At 40.7% G+C, this 19,297-nt stretch overlaps 2 protein-coding genes across 2 annotated transcripts; one reads left to right on the top strand and one right to left on the bottom strand.

The window, feature by feature from the left end:
- Positions 1–120: 120 nt before the first annotated feature.
- LOC134879250 (endosome/lysosome-associated apoptosis and autophagy regulator family member 2-like) lies at positions 121–12,703 on the bottom strand. Its single transcript, XM_063905658.1, is given in 23 exon segments — positions 121–562; positions 770–932; positions 1,472–1,650; positions 2,326–2,452; positions 2,800–2,901; positions 3,194–3,290; positions 3,388–3,577; positions 4,008–4,181; positions 4,809–4,957; positions 4,960–5,080; positions 5,344–5,481; positions 5,634–5,736; positions 5,935–6,025; positions 6,425–6,553; positions 6,796–6,976; positions 7,745–7,833; positions 8,069–8,218; positions 8,658–8,763; positions 8,850–8,939; positions 9,092–9,239; positions 9,354–9,543; positions 9,630–9,750; positions 12,467–12,703. Coding segments are annotated over 23 exon segments (3,006 nt in total). The 5' UTR covers positions 12,569–12,703; the 3' UTR covers positions 121–496.
- A 1,367-nt stretch (positions 12,704–14,070) lies between these two features.
- On the top strand, positions 14,071–18,299 carry klhl42 (kelch-like family, member 42). Its single transcript, XM_063906101.1, has 3 exons — positions 14,071–15,225; positions 15,554–15,747; positions 16,146–18,299. The coding sequence occupies exons 1-3, from the start codon at positions 14,462–14,464 to the stop codon at positions 16,592–16,594; spliced, it is 1,407 nt and encodes a 468-aa protein (XP_063762171.1). The 5' UTR covers positions 14,071–14,461; the 3' UTR covers positions 16,595–18,299.
- Positions 18,300–19,297: the final 998 nt, after the last annotated feature.

Below are 19,297 nucleotides of genomic sequence, written 5' to 3'. Positions count from 1 at the left end.
CATTAAAATGACAACGGATTATTAAAAAAGTTGCAGATTTTTACTCTTACTATTATAAAAGGCCTATACCTGTCACACATGACTTGTACTGTATGAAGTTTAAACAGCCACACACAAATCTGAAAGTCAAATAGGAGTTTAATAAAGGTTCATCATTATAACATTGATATAAATACATGACTCTGAACAGAAAGCAAAATATCAAATTAAATTACAAAAAATAAAAAATAAACCATTAAAAGCATAATACTCTTTCAGGTGCCGCCCGTGAGCATCCATGGCATTAAAGGAGGAGCGTGTTTCCTGGGTATTACAGGAATCAAAAGTTGAGTTCTGCGAGCATCCGGGTGGCAATCATGAGATCTTTTAAGTGCACCCCCCCCCCCCCCTGCACACAATGTAGGGTGGGTAGAGGACACATCAGAAGCAGGGGAGTGACTGACACTGTCACTGACTCTTCCTCCATTATTTCACCTCTTTCTCCGTCTGCATCTGTTTATCCCAGGACCCATCGATCCCTCTTGGACGAGTTTAGCTGCACAGACTCACTGCTCTCTCCACCCTGTTGCTGAAAGACACAGATATTAGAGATAGAAGAGACGTTTTGCAGTGTGCTGGATTGACAAGTAGGATTAAAACTGAATAGGCTATAAAGACCCGGGTGTAGAAGTCCTATTTTAATGCAAGTAAAGATATGTGAAGTAAGGTAAGCCTTACTGGAAGAAAGCATGCATACATGTATAAAGTTTATAATCAGTCAGATACACACCTTGTTAGCTATGGCGCGGAGTTTCCCTAGCAGGGAGGGTTTCTTGGTGTAGACCACGTCGTCGTCGGGCTCCTCCCCCTCAGCCAGAGCACAGCTGTCTGCAGCTGGCAGCTCACAGTCTTTGTTGGCCGACATCACCAGACGAGAGTACTTATACTCCAGCCTGCACACAGAACACAGGGACCCCGTCATGGTGATACCACACATTCTTTAGCGCAGTAAAGAAAACCAATATAACTTGTTTCCACCTATAAGCAGATAGTTTATATTTTATCATAGTAGTTCAACCCAAAAAGTAATTCAACCAAATTGTAATTATTTCAAATGAGCATTTTACTCAAGATAAATCTGAAGGTTAACAAGATGTTTAAGGAGATACAAAGAACAAAAAAGTATATTTCTGTTGCACAACACCTTTAAAATGCATTCAAAACAGTCTAAGAACAATTAACTCATATGGTTGACGCAATTTGTGCTAATTTACTATAGAGTTAGTGACAAAGTTATTAATAATTATCTCACTAAATCTAAAAAAACAAAGGAGGTAAAGGCAAAGTATCTATGTCTGATAAATAAAATGTATACAGACTTTACTGTCGCTGACAAACAGCCATGACATTTCTCCCTTTACAAAACAAATTAAGGTGATATAATAAGCATGTTGAGATTGGTGGTGGCGTATGATTGGTATTTGCGCCTCACCTTTTGTTTTTCTTCCAGAAATAGCAGGTGAGCGAAACGAGCAGCACGGCCACGAAGGCTCCTCCTCCAACCCCGACCTTCAGCCACAGAGCGATGGCCTCACACGGAGAGGAGCTCCGGGGAGGCAGAGGCACGCCTTTGGTGCACAGCTTTGGCTCGTTCCACACAAACAGAGTTTCCTGGAGAGAGTGGAGGGAGACAGATGGAGAACTTTCAATTGTTTTACTTGTGAAAGCAGAGACTTGGCGTAATGAATCAAATGATGGAGCCAACTGATTTCTGATAAAAAGAAGAACAAATGTATCTATTTTTATTTACTTCTGAACAAATTGGCATGCGAAGCACAAGGAAGATCTGGCAATGTAAAGGAAGCAATTATTAATGCTGTTTTTATCTGAGGACATTATAAAAGTAATTTAAACTGAGTTATGCAGCATTATTCAGTCAATCTTAGACATAGCAAAAAAGAAGAAATTGAAGGTGGTGGTTTGAGGGATTATTATGGGATTCATATCTAGAATTATATCTCCACATTTAACCAGAATATTCTTATATCGTCCCTGGGTTTCTTGAAAGGCGCTATAAAAATCCAAGTGATTGTTATTATTATTATAAAATGTATTTAGGTTTCTCCAAAATGAAGTGTTTAACATAATAAATATACCACAGACTATTCCTTGTTGTTTATTAAGTTCTCTTAATTATATGTAGATAATATAAAATATATAAGAATATACAAATAAAGTATTTCACCAGCTTCTTCCTGTTTGCTATTTGAAACTATCGAATGTACAACCCTGGTTTGATTAGTTTTAGGTCTGGGTCATTTTACAGAAGCATAAAGAGTGTGTTACCTGGACGCCTCCCCTGCAGGCTCCCTCTATCCGGTGGTAGTCGTCCTCAGTGCAGAGTGGACAGGCGGCGGCGCTCTCCCACAGGAAGTGAAAGGTACATCCATCACATGTTCCCTCAGGACAGGAGCTGCACAAACACACAGGGAGTTTCACAAGACATTATCTTTAGTTTTTAGTGTAATTTAATGTTGTTCATATAGTAATGTCGGAACAAATACATTTAATTAAGTCTGTATAATTCGATTTTGTTGGCTGGGGCATCTATTGAGCAGCACAATTCTTAATTCAGAATTATATTTACACATATTTAGCCATTTTTTCTACATCGTTTTTAATATATTTTACGTCATTTGGTACCATGTAGATACTTGTTTTTATATTTAAGAGTGCTTTCCAGTTTTTTCCCAGATTTTCAAGTGCATTTTTGATGCACAGTACAGTAGCGTAACCAGTCGCCCCCTACATTTAACATACCTGGGCACAGAGAGCTCTCCTCGTTCAGACTTCTCAGGGTTACAGCGAACGGTGATGACTGAACTTCGACCCTGATCACATGAAGCCGTTACTTGCGTTGACCTGAAAGAAAAAAGGACACAGTTGGGACTGAAACAGAAAAACTACAAACACTTCCTCTGCACACTCATTTAAAAAGTACATTTAATAAAGAACTGTACTATATGAAGCTATGTATATTCAAATAAATTAACATTTGCTACACCTTTACCAGCTGGGATGAACACAGTAATGCATCATCTTTTTACTTAGTACAGATTTGAAATGCGAGACCCAACTGAGTATTTTTACAATTTAGTATTGTCACTTTTACTTAAGCTGCAAGCTTCTTCTTCCACCACTGCTCTAACTGTACCTGTAGAAGAAGTTGATATCTGGAACATCCTTTGAATTATCTGGAAAAAGATCGGGTTGAGCTTTCACACCATCCAGAACAGAGTCCACTGTTGCTCCTAGGAAAAACATGATGAAGATATTAATGAATTTAAAAATATTTATATATATGTAGTGATAACAGATCCATATACTGCCATCTAACAAGCATTGTACCGATGAAATTGTCTGCAAGGCTGATGGACTGGGAGGAAATGGCCATCCTGAAGCCCCGCCCATCTGCTGGGATGATGGTTGATTGACAGATGAAGCTGTCCACTGAGTTAACAAACTGCGCCGGATCGCTCTGCTCATCTTTGGTCGACACATCGGTGACGTTATCTGTGCAGACAGCCACTCTCTTACCCTGGAGCAGAAATGCAGATAGCGTAAAACATATCTGTCAGTTGCTATGGTTACGCTACATCTTCCACTGTATTTAGAAAGACAAATTACAATCTTATCACACAGAGTGACAGGCCTGCATGGAAAAAAGATATAGAAAATATCTGATAGTATGATAGCTGGAATATTTAATGAAGTCTGGTGGGCATGCAAGGTCAATATACAATATTTGTAAAGTGCAGGTGAAGAAAAAGAAAGTAATACTGCCAAAAATATTTAAAAATCCAGCATTATAATATAACCAAAATACATAAAAATGTACTACTTTCATCAAAGAGAACTAACCATGAGGAATATAAGTTCTAACAAGTATCTGATCTGAAGGATAATCTCTGTATGAAGAATGTGAGCGTGTAAACATATGAGAGGATTTTCGAGTATGTGTGAACTACCTCGTGGCCACATAGGCTGATGTTTAACAGGTGCAGGTACTTTGTGCCTTTAGAGGTGAAACTGGGGCCGATGGTCACAGAGGCCACGTCGTTTAGGGGGTTGAGGTCAAAGGTCAGTGTACGGTTGTTCTCTGTGTGGGAGAAGGAGCAGTCGCTGTAGCAACGAGAGTGTTCCTGAAAGAAAAGGAAATACATATTAACAAATTAAAGTACTATGGACTATACTATGGGCAGATCATTAGTTCAGTTCATCATAATCAGTAAATGGAGCAATACAGTTATAAAAATATAGACAAAATTGGAAGTAATATGGAGCTAGTTAATTATTGATTTGGCTAACCCATATTTGTAGAACAACAATGTGATTTGTTACATTTTTGTTTACACATTTTCTCTACATTCTTTAGATACATATTTCTATACCCCTTTTCTCTACAATATTTTATACATTTTTCAAATTTAAAAATTTTGAATCATGGCAAGAACTCCAAAGGGTTTACATAGTAATTATATCACAGATTCAATTCAGATAAATGCTATAACATATTGGTCTTTTAGCCTTTGGTGTTTTGTGATCAGATATAATAGAAAAAAAAGTTTGACTAAAATGTGTCTGTGCACAAAGTCAGGTTTGTTATCCTAATGATGGGATCAGTGGTTGCTGATTTGAAGAAATAGAAGTATATCTTAGACTTGTTTTTAGGACAACTGCTTGTTAAATAAGCTGCTTCAATTTCTCAAGGAAAGTATCCAATTGAGTTTTTGTATCAGTAACACACAGCGGAGGAAAAGTCTCTTTACCTTGTTGCTTATACTTCCAGGCCCACAGGCGACACACGCATCCTGGCCGTAGGTGTGGCGTCCTGCCAGGTGTGTGTTCTCAGGACACTCCTGGCACCGGTTGGTGGTTCTGTCGATGTAGAAGCCAGCGGGGCAGGGAACGCAGGAGAACCGGCCCGTTGCGAGTTCTGAGGAATCAGAGCGCAGGCCCGACATGCTGACGCAACCCCATCCAGGACGTTTGTCACGCTGATGGAGTAGAGCTTCACCATGTCACTGACATACTGACGCACCTACACACATACATACACACCACAAGGATAGAAACATATGTTGGGAAATCTGCTACTGCTTTCAGCAAGTAATGGTTACAATTGATAAAGAAATTCAATACAATACATCTGAAGGGAGGTCTTCTTTTATTATGGCTTAAAAACACCAATATTTCTTGCTGAAAACACAATTCCCTCTTCTGGATAATTATTACTGAGAGTGACACGCACAGGCATTATATCAAAGGGATAAAGGTACTCTGAGTGTGTGTGCGTTCCCTTACATCATGAGCATGGTTGGTCCTCTGGAAGGCCCATGTAAATGCGACGGAGGCGTTCCTGGTCATGCTGTGTGAGTACGACTGTTTCCCTTTACTGCCTTCCCATGACTCCACCACTGTGGTGCTCTTCCTGTTCACATCCTGCAGGGGGCGGAACGGTGAAATGGGAAAACACGGGTTGGCTAACTGAGCAACAATATGCAGAACACTGTCATAGATGGTAACACAAAGACTGAGAGGAATGTAAAATGTGTCATCTGATTACTCTAAAACAAACAGATAAAAGCACCGACCATCATGAAGTAGAGCTCACAGTCACCAGAGCACAGGGTCTCAAACACAAAGGTTATCCGTCCAAACTCACTGCCTGTCATCCCTGAGAGAGAGGCTGGGACCCTGTAACCAAAAACACAGACACAGGCAGGGAATTAGAAGATATGGAAAGAGCACCTTGCCACTCATTTGTGTAAGTAGCCATCAGGCTGCACAATCAAGGGTAGACCCACCAAATAAAACTCAACAGCCTGCACCATATGTACCTACTTTGCATGATCTTCTTAACTTATTGTCACAAATAAAAGCATAAATTCTTACTTGAAGCCAGGCACGTGCAGGCTCAGGATGAGGTAATCATTATCTGAACTGCCTGCTCCGCTGCGAATGTGGTCCCCTGCAACCTGCCATCCTGAGGAAAAAGAAGACATGATAGAATCACAATCAATTTCACTCCATCTAGATAACAGATCTGTGCACATTTATAAGAATGAGAAATATTGTATTTGTCCCCAAGCTGGGAAATGTATATTGTTACAGCAAAGGGGACCATACAGATAAGACACAGAAAAAGGGATGAAGAAAAGCATACGCCAGTCAGTAATAACAGTATGAAATAGTAAAGGTTATATACAGTATATTGCACAAAGGAAACTAGTGTGTGTATGTGAGTAGTGGTTTCAAGTGTACAGAAAACCTTGTTTATAAAGCTTTAGGAATACAATCTGGCCGTTTAAGCATCTGTTCTGAACCATTTTATTCTTTAATGTCAAGTTAGAGAGTCTTTCAAGCTTGACTTTGTTCTGTTTACCATTCATGTCATCACATTTGGAGTTGCCGACGTTGAAACAGGAAGTCTTCATGTTGGAGGGCAGCACGTTCCACCATTTGTAATCATAACCCAACACCGGCTCTGTACCTGCAGGACACTTGGTGCACACTGGAACACAGACACACAAACACACAAGCTTTATTTAGCAACAACAATGGTATTTTCCTCTGTGGTCAAACACTATGTTTGCACAAGAACCTTCTTTTCAGGAGTGGCTAATCCATCTGGGTTGCTTTTGTTTAGATGTTTGGTCTACTTTTATTAGATAAATGCAGACTAAAAACCTCAGATTGTATGAATACAGCACGGCAGCGTCAGTAACAGCAGAGGCCAGGTGTGAGCATGTTTACCGTAGGTGCCATCTGAGTGGGTTCCCGGTGGGCAGGGCAAACAGGTGGAGTCGTTGCTGTTGTAGTAGCCGAGGTTGCAGGGAGGGCAGGGCTCTCTCTGCCCCGTCGCAGGCAGCTCCACTGCCCCCGTCACATTCTCCACACAGATCTTTGGCTCCACCCAACGATACAACACCTGCGTCTGTAACCCACAATGCCACAGAGGTCAGGGGATTTACGATTCTCAATAAATTGTACTTAAATAAACAGTACCTGGAGAAATACAGACATATATTTGTCTTGAAGGAAGGACAGATAGATTGTGTTTCTTTCCTGTTTTTTGATCAGCATCACTCTTACTCAGCACTTTCAGAGATGTGAATCAAAACAGGCCAAGGTCGTGGACGAGAGCTGATGAAGTTGACTTTGGATCAAGTGACATGCAAAGCATCCACTAAGCTGTTTATCATTTCCTCTCTCATCACACAGTGTGACTTCTCTGGTTCCTGACACACAATATCCTGAGAGAGCTGACTAAACGTCTTCTTATTTTATGATCAATTTGGATGGGATGCAGGTAAAACAGATGATATTGGCCTTTTTTAAGTGTGAACATAACAAATAACCCTAACCCTAAACAAAACAATGACTGGCATGCTGATCACCTTAAAATATAAAACCTACCATGGGTGTTTGTTATTGTTTGTATGTTTTTTAAACTCTAAACACCTCCAAATTGTCTTGCTGTAATTAGATTTATTTGCTTTACTTAGGCTTATTAAGTCAATCATCCCAGCTTCAAAACAACTTAACAGTCAAGAATCTGTGCAGACATGTCAAACTTCTCTCTGTTAAACAGTTTGAGTAAGTCTACCTTGAATTTAAACCCTGTACAAAAGAGGGTGTGTCTGTCCTTGTGTAGCAAAAAGTAAGGATGTGTGTGAGTGTGTATCGTGTGGATGCTGCTGACCTTCCCCTCGCTGTCGCAGGCAGTGTGGATCTGGAAATAATCCTTCTCGGAGCACGGCGGCCTCACCTGACACTCTGCCCACCCCTCATCTGAGAGAGGAGAAGGAGAAAATGATGATCCAACTCACAGTGAAGCAGAGAAAACATGCACAGACAGAATATGATATTTGGTAAATCAGATGTTCTAGTCTTTTTCTTTACAGAGGAGAATAAGCAAACTCAACACCAGAGGTCAGTCAACACAGCAGATATTTATTTAAATAAACAACACAATTAAAGGTTTTCTTTTTAACCGTTTTTTTACGTTTAAATAAATGCAACGTACGTGAGTAGTGGTGCTCAGGGCAAGTGGTGCAGGAGGATACCCCCTTTATGGAGAAGGTGTTGCTTGGACAAGGCTCACAGGATGAAGAGCCGGGGGCCGGGCTGAACCACCCAGGCCGGCACGGGAAACACTCTGATGTGTAGGCAACACCTGGAAGTATTCGTATTTAAATGTATATCCAGGAAAGCGATCATCGATTCATCTCAACCTTTTTCATCTCATATATATTTTAAATAGTATTGTTAATGTTTGAGCCAGTGTTTGTTTTGTGAAAAGGTCAAATATTGTTAGGGTTTGACCTCTAAGATAAAAGATCAATAACACAGATATGAGCAACCTGTGTAAAAAAGAGGCAACAAGATACAGTTTTCAGCCATTTCTATTAATTTATTCATTCATCTTCTGTCTTGATTTGACTCTTGCAAAGGCCTATATTCTTTGTTGAAGGTGTGAATTACCACAGTAAACAAATAACTTGAAAGACAACGTAATGGAACTGTCTGTTTTAAAAGGCATCTATAGTGGCTTATTGTAAATCAGAAAGGAAGCTGCAATAGTTAAATTCATTAATTCCTAATGTGAGCTTTACCTTCTATTTGGATGTTCTTGAGCAGCACAGGTTTCACCAAGTTTCCTCCCACCAGGATGCCGGTGGTTCTCCAATACAGGATGTTAGTACCGGTCTTTAGACTCACCTTAAAAAAAAAAGGACATACACATAAGGAATTACACAAAAAACTAAATAATGTCCCTTCTCATCGAAGCAGAGTCAGATACTCACTGTGTGCGTCTCCCATTCACCATTGTTGGTGACTTTAATCCACTTCTGGTCATCAGTCTGGGCCATTTCTTGACACTGCTCGTTCTGCACCTGAACACAAGTTGATAAGGGAGCTTAGGATAAAAGCTCCAGATACTGAGCTGATGTGTGACCTATTTAGGCAAGCCATTATTAGCCCAAATAATTGGCTAATGAATATATCACTATGTATTATATTATAGAAGGCAGTTAGAAGTGCTTACATAGAACTCAAAGAAGATGTTGTTGTCGGGGAACTGGTAGGTAAAGGAGACGGAGCCCTGTTTCTCCAGATGAACGGCGTAAACCAGAGACACTGTGCACTCATCGCGGTTTGACTCCAGATACACACCCTGTGGCGTCCATGATGAGCTGCAGCAAGGAGAAAAAAACACCACATGTCATAATATGTCCTCCCTGAAACACTGCATACTGAACTCTAAGTAAACCTTTGAGAAAAGTAGTGTTAGTGAGTGTCTGTGTCACCTGTTACAGGCCTGAATTTCCTCTCCATTAAGCCCGGGGTCTAAGAAGCTGGCCATGCTGGTGAAGCCTGCAGGGATGGCGTCCCATTGGTCAAAACGGAGACCACTGCCCAGAGAATAAGAGCCGGCCAGACACGGCGTGCACTGCTGCGTGCTCATCTCCAAAAACTTCCCAGCCGGACATGAGAAAGCTGTAAGACAGTTAGGGAAAGAGGGTTGTATTGACATGTACACCCAGCTATGAACACACATACAGAAACACACACACAGCACTTACAGCAGTCTGTTCCTCTGGTTGGAGGTGGAAGGTCTGAGCAGGAGTTGGGAGTGATGGGGATGGCGACCCTCCATCGTGACCCTGTACTGTCACACTCTGTGTACTGGTAGCTGTAGTCTGTCTGAAGACACACAGAGACACAACAAAATCAATACACAATCCAATGGATCACTGCGGTGCCGACTGAAACATTTCAGCAACTATTGAAAGGAATGGCATTACGTTTTCACAGACGTTGTGACTGATTTAAGTAATCCTCTGTCTCGCAGAACCATGAGGTTTAGACTGAAATATCTCAAAAACCTTTAAAATGATGAGCATGCAATTCAAAACAGATATTCATGTTCCTCTCAGGATGAATTGTGAGAACTTTGGTGATCCTTTGAAGTTAGCTCTTGCACCACCATCAGGGTACAACAGTCAAATGATTTGGTTGATGACTATATACCTGCAAAACATATTTCAATCCTAACACCCTCAATGCTAATTTGTGTTCATTGCTTATCAAGCAGGACACCTCCAGAAAAGTGCATCTTTAACAAAGCTTGAACGTTGTGTATATTACGGTCCCAAGAGTAAAATAAATGATGAAGCAGGATGTTTAGCGATGTTTAGGCTGCCAGCAGACCAAACTTAGATAGTGAACATGGCACACATAATCCCTCCTAAACATCAGCATGGTAGTGTGGCCATTGTGAGAATGTTAGCATGCTGATGTTAGCTGACATTGCAGTTCAAAGTACCAATGGGTGTATGTACAGCCAAACTGTAGACTGCTTTTATCCAACCAGGACACAGATATGCATAAAACATTATTTATTTTCTACATCCTTATTTCTGTTTATCATACCCTGACTACTGCACTACAGCCACATACAAGGCAAACAAAGTGCTTCATCTCGAGTCACATACAGTACTGGACACAACATGACTTTTTTTATGAGCATAACGCTGATTTCATAGGAAAACAAAAGCTAGTGCAATAGTGATGGCCGACCCCAATCACCAAGGGCAACCAACCTAATTAATGGTCCATTAAGGGCACGGCAGCGGGTTGTATGCACTCTTCTTTCCAAGGACGGATGCTTGTGACATTATTATGCTCATCTAAGAATGATTGCACATTCATTAAGAGGAACATTTTGTTTAAGGCAATTTATAATGAGGGGCTTATAATCTCCATAGAAACAAGAAGCTAAAGATGACAATTATGAGTGTGTTCAATTCAAGAGCTGAGTATTTTGTTTCATTATCCTTTCACCTCATACATTACAAGTTGTTGACTTATCATTTTGTTTTCCTTATTTATATAACTTAAAGGCAGTACATCCCGTAAGGAGGGCTTGAGTTGTCCTTTTTTATTTGAGTTCTCAAAGCCTCCATCTGGCAGATATCCATCTCCTCCCCCCTGAATCTGCTGTTGCACTGGGCAGAGTATCACCAGGGTGCAGGAAGCTGGATGCAGCAGAGCACTGACATTCAGAAGCAGCTAATTAAACAGGAACAATCACAGAATTGACCTGTGGCGTGTGCACGGGGGAACTAATCAGAGATGGTTTGCAGATGCAGGGTGTGTGCAGTACAGATAAGCTTCAGCTCTCTGCCAAACAAAAAAATGGCTTTCATACTGAACCCCCCATCCCCCAACACACACACAAGCATGCAATCTGTGTACAAAATGTGAGAGGACGAGCACTTCATACGCATGAAGTAAGGCAACCTGTGCTCAGATTCACCTGCTGAACAAACAACAGGGCTGGGGGGGAAAGGTGAGTCTGATAAAAATGTGCTAATGTGTTGCGCTGGTCTCCAGGGTGACTCACACTAGTTGTCATGGAGACTGATGAGAAAAAGCAAGAGGAGGGACACGGGATAAAACTCACCACCATGCATACTCTGAGTCAGGAGATAATGGACAGGAGGTTTAGGAGCTGTTAAACACAATAGGAAAGATGGAAATCTTCTGGGCTTCCAATACTGATATTTTGTATTGTTGAATGTTTGATGGCAAACAAATCCACAAAAAAACACCAAGAAATATTATGATAGTCGGGGCGCGTGTCTGAACCTACATTTGGATAAGTTAGACTGGAAACTAGGAAAACAATTACCACATATAGTCTCTTGACTGTAAATATTAGTTAGATTTCATCTAACATCATCTAAAAATGAAAATAATAATAAAAATGACTTGTAATTATTATCATAATAGCTGTTAAAGGTGTGTTAGCTGCTCTTACACATCATTAATGCAATATCACATTTGAAATAGGTCATTCTGCATAATTGGCACTTTGAGTTTTGGTATTTATTTTGTATGCTATAACTTTACCTGTGACGAAGTAGGCTATGTCTTATATGTTATTACATTATTATTGTTAAATGAACAAAAAATTGATAGGGGGGGGGGAAAGCACCTTCTCCTGTACGGGCAGTCGTGGCTGTTGCTAGCCGGCAGGAGGCTGCTCAGAGAGGGATGGAAGCCAGCAGACAGTGTCCTCTGCCATGGAGCGTCTGAATGGTCAACATGAACCGCACTTTAGGTCGATCATTGGGCTGGGGGGACCGTGTGTTTTTGGCATCGCTCAAGAAACAATTGTACCAATACATAAAGCTGGAAAACGACTTGTATTCAATTTAATTGTGCATTATGAGAAGCCATAATATGGTTGTTTATTTCTGAATGCCCTTTTATTGACTTGATCATCCATTAAAATAGATTTGCAATTTCTAGATGAGAACACTAATTTGAAAAAGACTGCAGCTTGTTTGGAAGCAACACATTTGTGTTTAGAAGTAGCATCAAATGATATGGAGAAAATAATAAATGCACTCACCCTGTCGCACGGCCGCAGGTCGGCGGACGCAGATGAAGTGTGTGCGGTGATGATGAGAACAAGGCAGCCGGGGAACCAGGAGGCCCACACCTGCTCCCGCATCCTCAGCTCGGGTCACAAACAGACGGCTGTCCGCTGCCTGGAGCTTGAAACATGAAACAGGCGGAGCAGTGAGGGTCTGTGAGTCGGCGTGTCTCTCATTGATGCCTGGCTGTCTCTTACTCACCCCCCACCATCGTCAAGACAGACAGTGAATAACGAATACATCCGCTTCCGGTTGTCAAATTAAATCGTCTGTAGCCCTAGAATAAAGACTGAAACACAATTTAACGATAGGATGTCATATGGTTAATTGTTATACATTTAGTTTACATAACTGTATTGTTTTTATGCAGGTTTTTACAATATGTAATAAGTAATGTTTCTGTTGATGATTCCAGGTAATAACTCACCTTGAGCCGTGATAAATAATAGTTGGCAATTAAACCAGAAAATAAACAACTCAGCTTAATCAATAAACAATAATCCATAATTGCAGCTCCAAGCCTCATAGATTACTTTTGTCAATTTCAAATAAATGTAACTATAAACTTTATTGATTTTATAAAACAATCGGCTTGTTTATGAGTAAAAGCTTAAGCTACCTGCTTTTAGTTTGAAGGCGTAGCCATCTGTCTGAGCTTGTTGAATGACTGTGTGGTTCACGTCTCTCTGAGATAACCGTCACTCGTGACGCCACAAGTGTGATAACGTTAACGTTATCTTGATTGACAGCTGGAGATGGACGACAGGCCTGCTGGCTGCTGAGCTTATTTTAGCCCTCCCCTGACATAAGAGAAGTTAGACAATATTTACTTTGCACTAAAAAATACTAAACCATATTGTGACAATAACAGTGTAGTAAGGTTTAAGGGTCAATAAATACATTTATTGTTCAGTTATACAATAATTGTATTATCTGGAAAAGTATCTGAAATCACCTATAACAATCTTACATTTTTAGATTTATAGCTAATCACGTGTCAATATTTAGCGATTAAGATGTTAAAAATACATTATTTACAAGAGTGTTCCATGTTTTCTGAATCATGCCAAATGTAACTCAACAACAATCGTATATAAAAAAAGCATTTTTGTCAACCAAATTTGGTACAAGTTTTAACATCTAGAAATGTTAATATGCATTCAAACTATGCCACTTAACGTTGACAAAAAACTGCAGTGCAATGTGATTTAATGATGTTATACACTGTAACTGGTGAACTAAAAATGTTAACGTTTTAAAGCTAAACTAAAATCTGGACGATCAGATAAATAGAATGTTGCATTTCTGTCATCACTGTAAATACATTTTAAAACAAAAGTGTAATTTTATGTTATTAGATGTTTTTTCATAATAATAATAACAACAACAATTTATTTTCCCTTTGCATTACCTCCCAGAAATCCAGGTAGTAGTGTGTATGTTGTGTTATATCTATAAATGTAAGGTTATCCATTATGTTAAGCATTTCGTCTAATCACCGGAAGGTGGCAGCAGCACATAAGAGGTCTGCCAAAAATATCCCCACGAAGAAGAATTAAAGAAAGGAAATGACGTAAAGTGCAGAATCAAAACAGTTATTGTTGACAGCTCGGCACTTGTCTCCCAAAAGGCTGATAAAATGCGATGGGAACTCTTACTGCCAAGTTCAGAAATAAACTATACTGTTTAAACAACGTCTTTAGAGACAAGGCAGACTTTCTATGCGACTGTCAAGGAATGTTCATCCGAGGAAAAGGTACTTTTGGGTAGCTTTATCAGTGTAAATAGGTAGCTGGTTAGCTTACAGCTATAGAAAGTTGCTCCATGGCTATCTATGGGCTGGACATTACCATATATAGCCCGGCCACAGAGCTCCCTCGCCGGTGAAATGTAAACACTGGCTCCCAGAGGAGGCTGAAACAAGCAGGCTAAAACAAAAATCAGCCTATACGAAAAAAAAAAGTTTCACCATGTCATCTGAGCAAATTATTGCCATCGTCATGGATGATAAAATCTACGAGGTAAATAAAAAGAAGCTGATAGAGAAGAGCGATTACTTCCGTGCGCTGTACAGCTCCGGGATGAGGGAGTCCACAGAGGACTCTGTGCAGCTGCAGGGGCTCAGTGTGCCCGGCCTGGAGCTCGTCCTGGAGTTCATCAACACCTCCAAGGTCCAGGTTGTCAACGAGACTCTGGAGGACCTGATTGAGACCGCCTCCTTCTTACAGGTGACCTCCATCCTCAAGCTCCTCACCTCGGAGATCCGTCTTGACAACTGCGTTGAGCTGTACAGCCTCTCTGAAGTTTACGGGACTCATGATCTGCACAATGCTTGCCTGAAATACATGAGCTGCTACTATCATCCCATGCTGAGGCGACCAGAGTTCAGCAGCCTCCCTTCTGCTGTCAGAGACCAGGTCAAGGAGATGCGCATGAAAGGCACCGCCACCCTGGTAGCCATCGGGGACTTCACCTGCCTCTCCTTGGACGTGCCCGATCAGGATGAGCCCTGGTCCATGCTGAGGTATGGAGAGATGGAGCAGCGGTGGAGACCTCTGGCAAACAACCTGCCTTCAGATATGATAAATGTCAGAGGATATGGCTCAGCTGTGCTCGATAACTACCTGTTCATAGTGGGTGGATACAGGATGACGAGCCAGGAAATCTCTGCGGTGCACTGCTACAACCCCTGCAAGAATGAGTGGAACCAGGTGGCTCCGCTCAACCAGAAGAGGTAAAAAACAGAGGGACTTTAGGCATCAGTGGGCATGGTTCGCACCGCCTGGGGCTCCAAGTTAAAGGGGCCAAACTGCTATAGATTGCTATTGATCTTAAGATAGTAAAACAACCTTGAAATATGTAACTATTCAAACTCATTATACTTCAAAATATCTTACAAAAGTCTTTTAAAGCAGTTAAATATGCAAATTAACTGTATACTTACCATGGTCCAACTCCTTCTATCACTGCCAATATCAACAATATCTACCTTGATATCTACACCTTTCCTCTCAAGTATCATTATGTGCTGTCAAGTTTCACTTACTGCATCCTTTTCTCAGGTCCAACTTCAAGTTACTGGCGGTCCAGGGGAAGATTTACGCAGTAGGAGGCCAGATTCTGGGCACGGTTGAGTGTTACAGCCCGGAGCATGACTGGTGGACTTGTGTGTCCTCAATGCCCGACCCGCTGGCTGAGTTCTCAGCGTGTGAGTGCCAGGGGATGATCTACGTCATGGGCGGATACACTGCAAGAGGTTGGTATGGCCCAGCTGGGTATACAGTCACATTGTCACCAACATCGCTTCACACATACAGTTATAAACAATAGACAATAAAAGCTCGAACCACAATAACGATGGCCACTTGCTGTGTGTCCTACAGACTGTTAATAAGCCCTATTTCCATGAGGTAAAAACTACTGGTTGGCCAGTTAATGCCATATTGAGAAAATCTGCACTGGCCTCTGCCTGCTCTCATGAGGCAGACTATTTTTAAAATTATATGATTTAACTAAGCCAACACCAGAAAAACAAACATTTTACTAACTTTGTTTATATTATTTTCTTCATTTAAGTTAACCATTTTTTATGACTAAGATTATCATAACATCTATTACTTTTATTCAGTTTATCCTCTGTTTTTGATCTGACAGACAGGAACACAAATGTCCTGCGTTACTGCCCCACCTCTGACTCATGGACGGTATTTCGCTCCTGTTCGGCACACATCCGCAAGCAGCAGATGCTCTCTGTGGAGGACACCATCTACCTGGTGGGCGGCTACACCCACGAGCTGGAGTTTGGCCAGCGGCGTCCAAGCCAGACGGAGGATGTGCTGACGGTGCAGTCCTACAATGTCACCACCGGAGAGTGGATCCAGCTGAAGGAGAACACGTCCAAGTCAGGCCTGAACCTGACGTGCACGCTGCACAACGACGGCATCTACATCATGAGCCGCGATGTCAGCCTGCCCACCAGCCTGGAGCACCGTGTCTTCCTCAAGTATAACATCTTCTCTGACGCCTGGGAGGCCTTCAGGCGCTTTCCGGCGCTGGGTCAGAACATGCTGCTCTGTTCTCTCTACCTGCCCAACGTGCTGTGATTCAAAGGGCTGATGGGAAGCAGAGAGTGGAGCCCATGAGGCATTAATATAGGCCTGTGTGTGGCTTGATGGTTCTTGCACAGAATGGGTCTCTGCTGCATTAATGGGAACAGTGACCTTTGTGCCTCAAAAACAAGAAATGCACATCGTACATACTGTTGTTGATGCATAACACAGCTGCAATGATAAGTATGTAAGTGATGAAGCGCCATGGCCGGTAGGTCAACAACATCATAACAGCCAGCCCCAGTTCATTCCTCTCATGTATTACAATTAAAGTCACAGTGGAAATGATCTGAGGAATAACTACCGGAACAGTTAGAGCATTGCAAAGAGTCATTAACCATCCCTTACCTCTGCTCCTCAGGTTATTGAACTCTCTGAACTTTCTGGATGATAAAATATTCCCTCTGCTGCACAATTCAAAATATTTTTTACTTGTTTCCTCACGTGGTTTCTGGCCGGTTGCCATTTTTATTTGGAAACAGATCTGAAACCTAAAAATATTTTAATGTGCAGGAGAAATGTAACTGTCCAGATGGTTAGAAGAGTCTTTCAGGATTCTGTAAATATAGTAATTTAATGATAAAGCTGCAAGGATTAGCCCATTATTGACTAGTCGATCGACAGCAAAACAACTATTTTGATGATCTATCATCTATAAGTTATATTCTTTAGAAAAAAGTCAGAAAATGCAGTTTTTAGCCACTCAAATATAGAGGGGTCTTATCTCTATTTAATACGATATCAAACTGAATATATGTGTCTTTTGTTCGGATAACATAAGGCATTTTAGACATCCTCCTGGACTTTAAGACCTTCTCACAGTTAACAGACCAAAATATTGATTGATTAAGTTAGAAAGTAATTGAAACAGAAAACAATTGTAACTAGGAGCCCTACGAAATGGCCTCGGCTTTTCAAACACTGTAAGGTAATTATTTATGTAACTGATGACTACCTCTGTTGGACCTAATGCTAATACATGACACACAAACAAACTGGGGTTACATTGCCGCATGATTTTAAATCTATGGGACACAATATTCCTGATGTTTACACTCCAAATATCGCATTAGTGTCCAGGTTTATCCATAACTCACACAAACCTTCAAATATCTTGGAAACAAAACACATTTCTTGTCTCTATGAACTTTACATAGCAGGTAATCATGATATATGTATGGCTTTGGTTTTACACTGCCAGGCTAATGAAAAGATTCCTTGAAAGTTATTGTTTGTGAGGAGAAGCGACTCAGAGGGAGCTTAATGTTTGTACACTTGCACAGTATCATTTATCAGAGAAACACTAAGCAAAGCTTAAAGCGCAATTCCATAAAATGAACGATGCACATGTGCCTTCTGCAACCTCAGCTAATGGAACTCGATACAAAATTAGCACAACATGCAAGACTTTGTTACATTGCCAGCAACTGACCAAACTGCTGTTTGATTGTCTTCTCTCTGCTAGAAGAAGCTTTTTGTTTTCATTAAGGTACTTTTTAGTTTAGTTTTTTAGCTTTATTAAATATTGTGGTGTGCAGAAATGAGCAAAAATGCATTTCACAAACTTTAGATTTCTGTGTGTTCATGCAGCACTTTTACTGTGGGATTTGGTGCATTTCAGATTGTCTTTGCATTATTTATGTGTTTGAAAGTTTGGGAAATTTAGTTCATGATAATAAAGACAATGTTCAGGGCTCTGCTTTGCTTTTAACTGTGTCATTCCTCCATTTTCCACTTGTGTGTAGTAAAGTATAGGACAGTAATAAAAATGTGACGTTTTTGCTTGGGAAATCATCATAAAAAACCCGATATTAACAACTATATTCCTCTCAGGAACATTTATAATACTGTTAATCCAAAACAGTTAAACTGAGATTACATTGTTGAAAATAGTTAACACGTGTCTCTGTATGGCTATGAAATATCCTCTTGATACATAATTTGATGGCTGATGAATTTTAGGGTAAAAGGAATAGAAAGAAAGTGACCAACAGGGGGCGATCCATGCTTTTCAAACACAATCAGCATGCGAACAGTATTTTCCGTTTCACCTTCACAAGGACTCCCTCCTTCAATAAAATAGCATATATTTTAAATCAAGGGAAATAATCTTCAACATGAGCCTTTACATGGCTTTTCTGAGAAAACTCTCTTCTAATGTTATGAAAGTCAGTAAAATAAACTGAGATTTGTTGTATCACATAAAGCGTTTCACACCTGTAGGCTGAATCATCACCATCTTAAAAATGTTTCATCATCTGGAGGTCATCAACACTGATGGATGGAATATTTTTAGCTTTTGTTGGTGAGCCTGGATGGATAGTTGGATGACTGTTGGAAATTGGGTTTCTCTAATTCACAGTGGCTGCAACGGGGGAGGAGGCAATCAATTGTTGTCATCAATCAGAGGAGATTGATCCGGCAGTCAGACCACAGTGATCTTCCCAACACCTCCACAGCAACACTCAGGGAGCAATACTTCAAACTGCGCCAGCTGAGAGACAAGATGCAGAGTGACAGACTAAGGTGAAACATCACTGTAAGAATAAGAGATACAGATAACCTTATGTAACTGTATGGATGACAGTATTTTCAGGGATATATAATAGAAATGAGTCGGTCTACAAAATATAATTGTGATGTTCCATGCACACTTGGCAGAACATGCAGTTTGCAGCCTCTCAGATGCTGATGTCT

Source organism: Eleginops maclovinus, chromosome 17, assembly GCF_036324505.1.
Source record: "Eleginops maclovinus isolate JMC-PN-2008 ecotype Puerto Natales chromosome 17, JC_Emac_rtc_rv5, whole genome shotgun sequence".
In the NCBI taxonomy this organism is placed as follows: Eukaryota; Metazoa; Chordata; class Actinopteri; order Perciformes; family Eleginopidae; genus Eleginops; species Eleginops maclovinus.
This window is presented reverse-complemented; position numbering and strand designations above follow the sequence as displayed.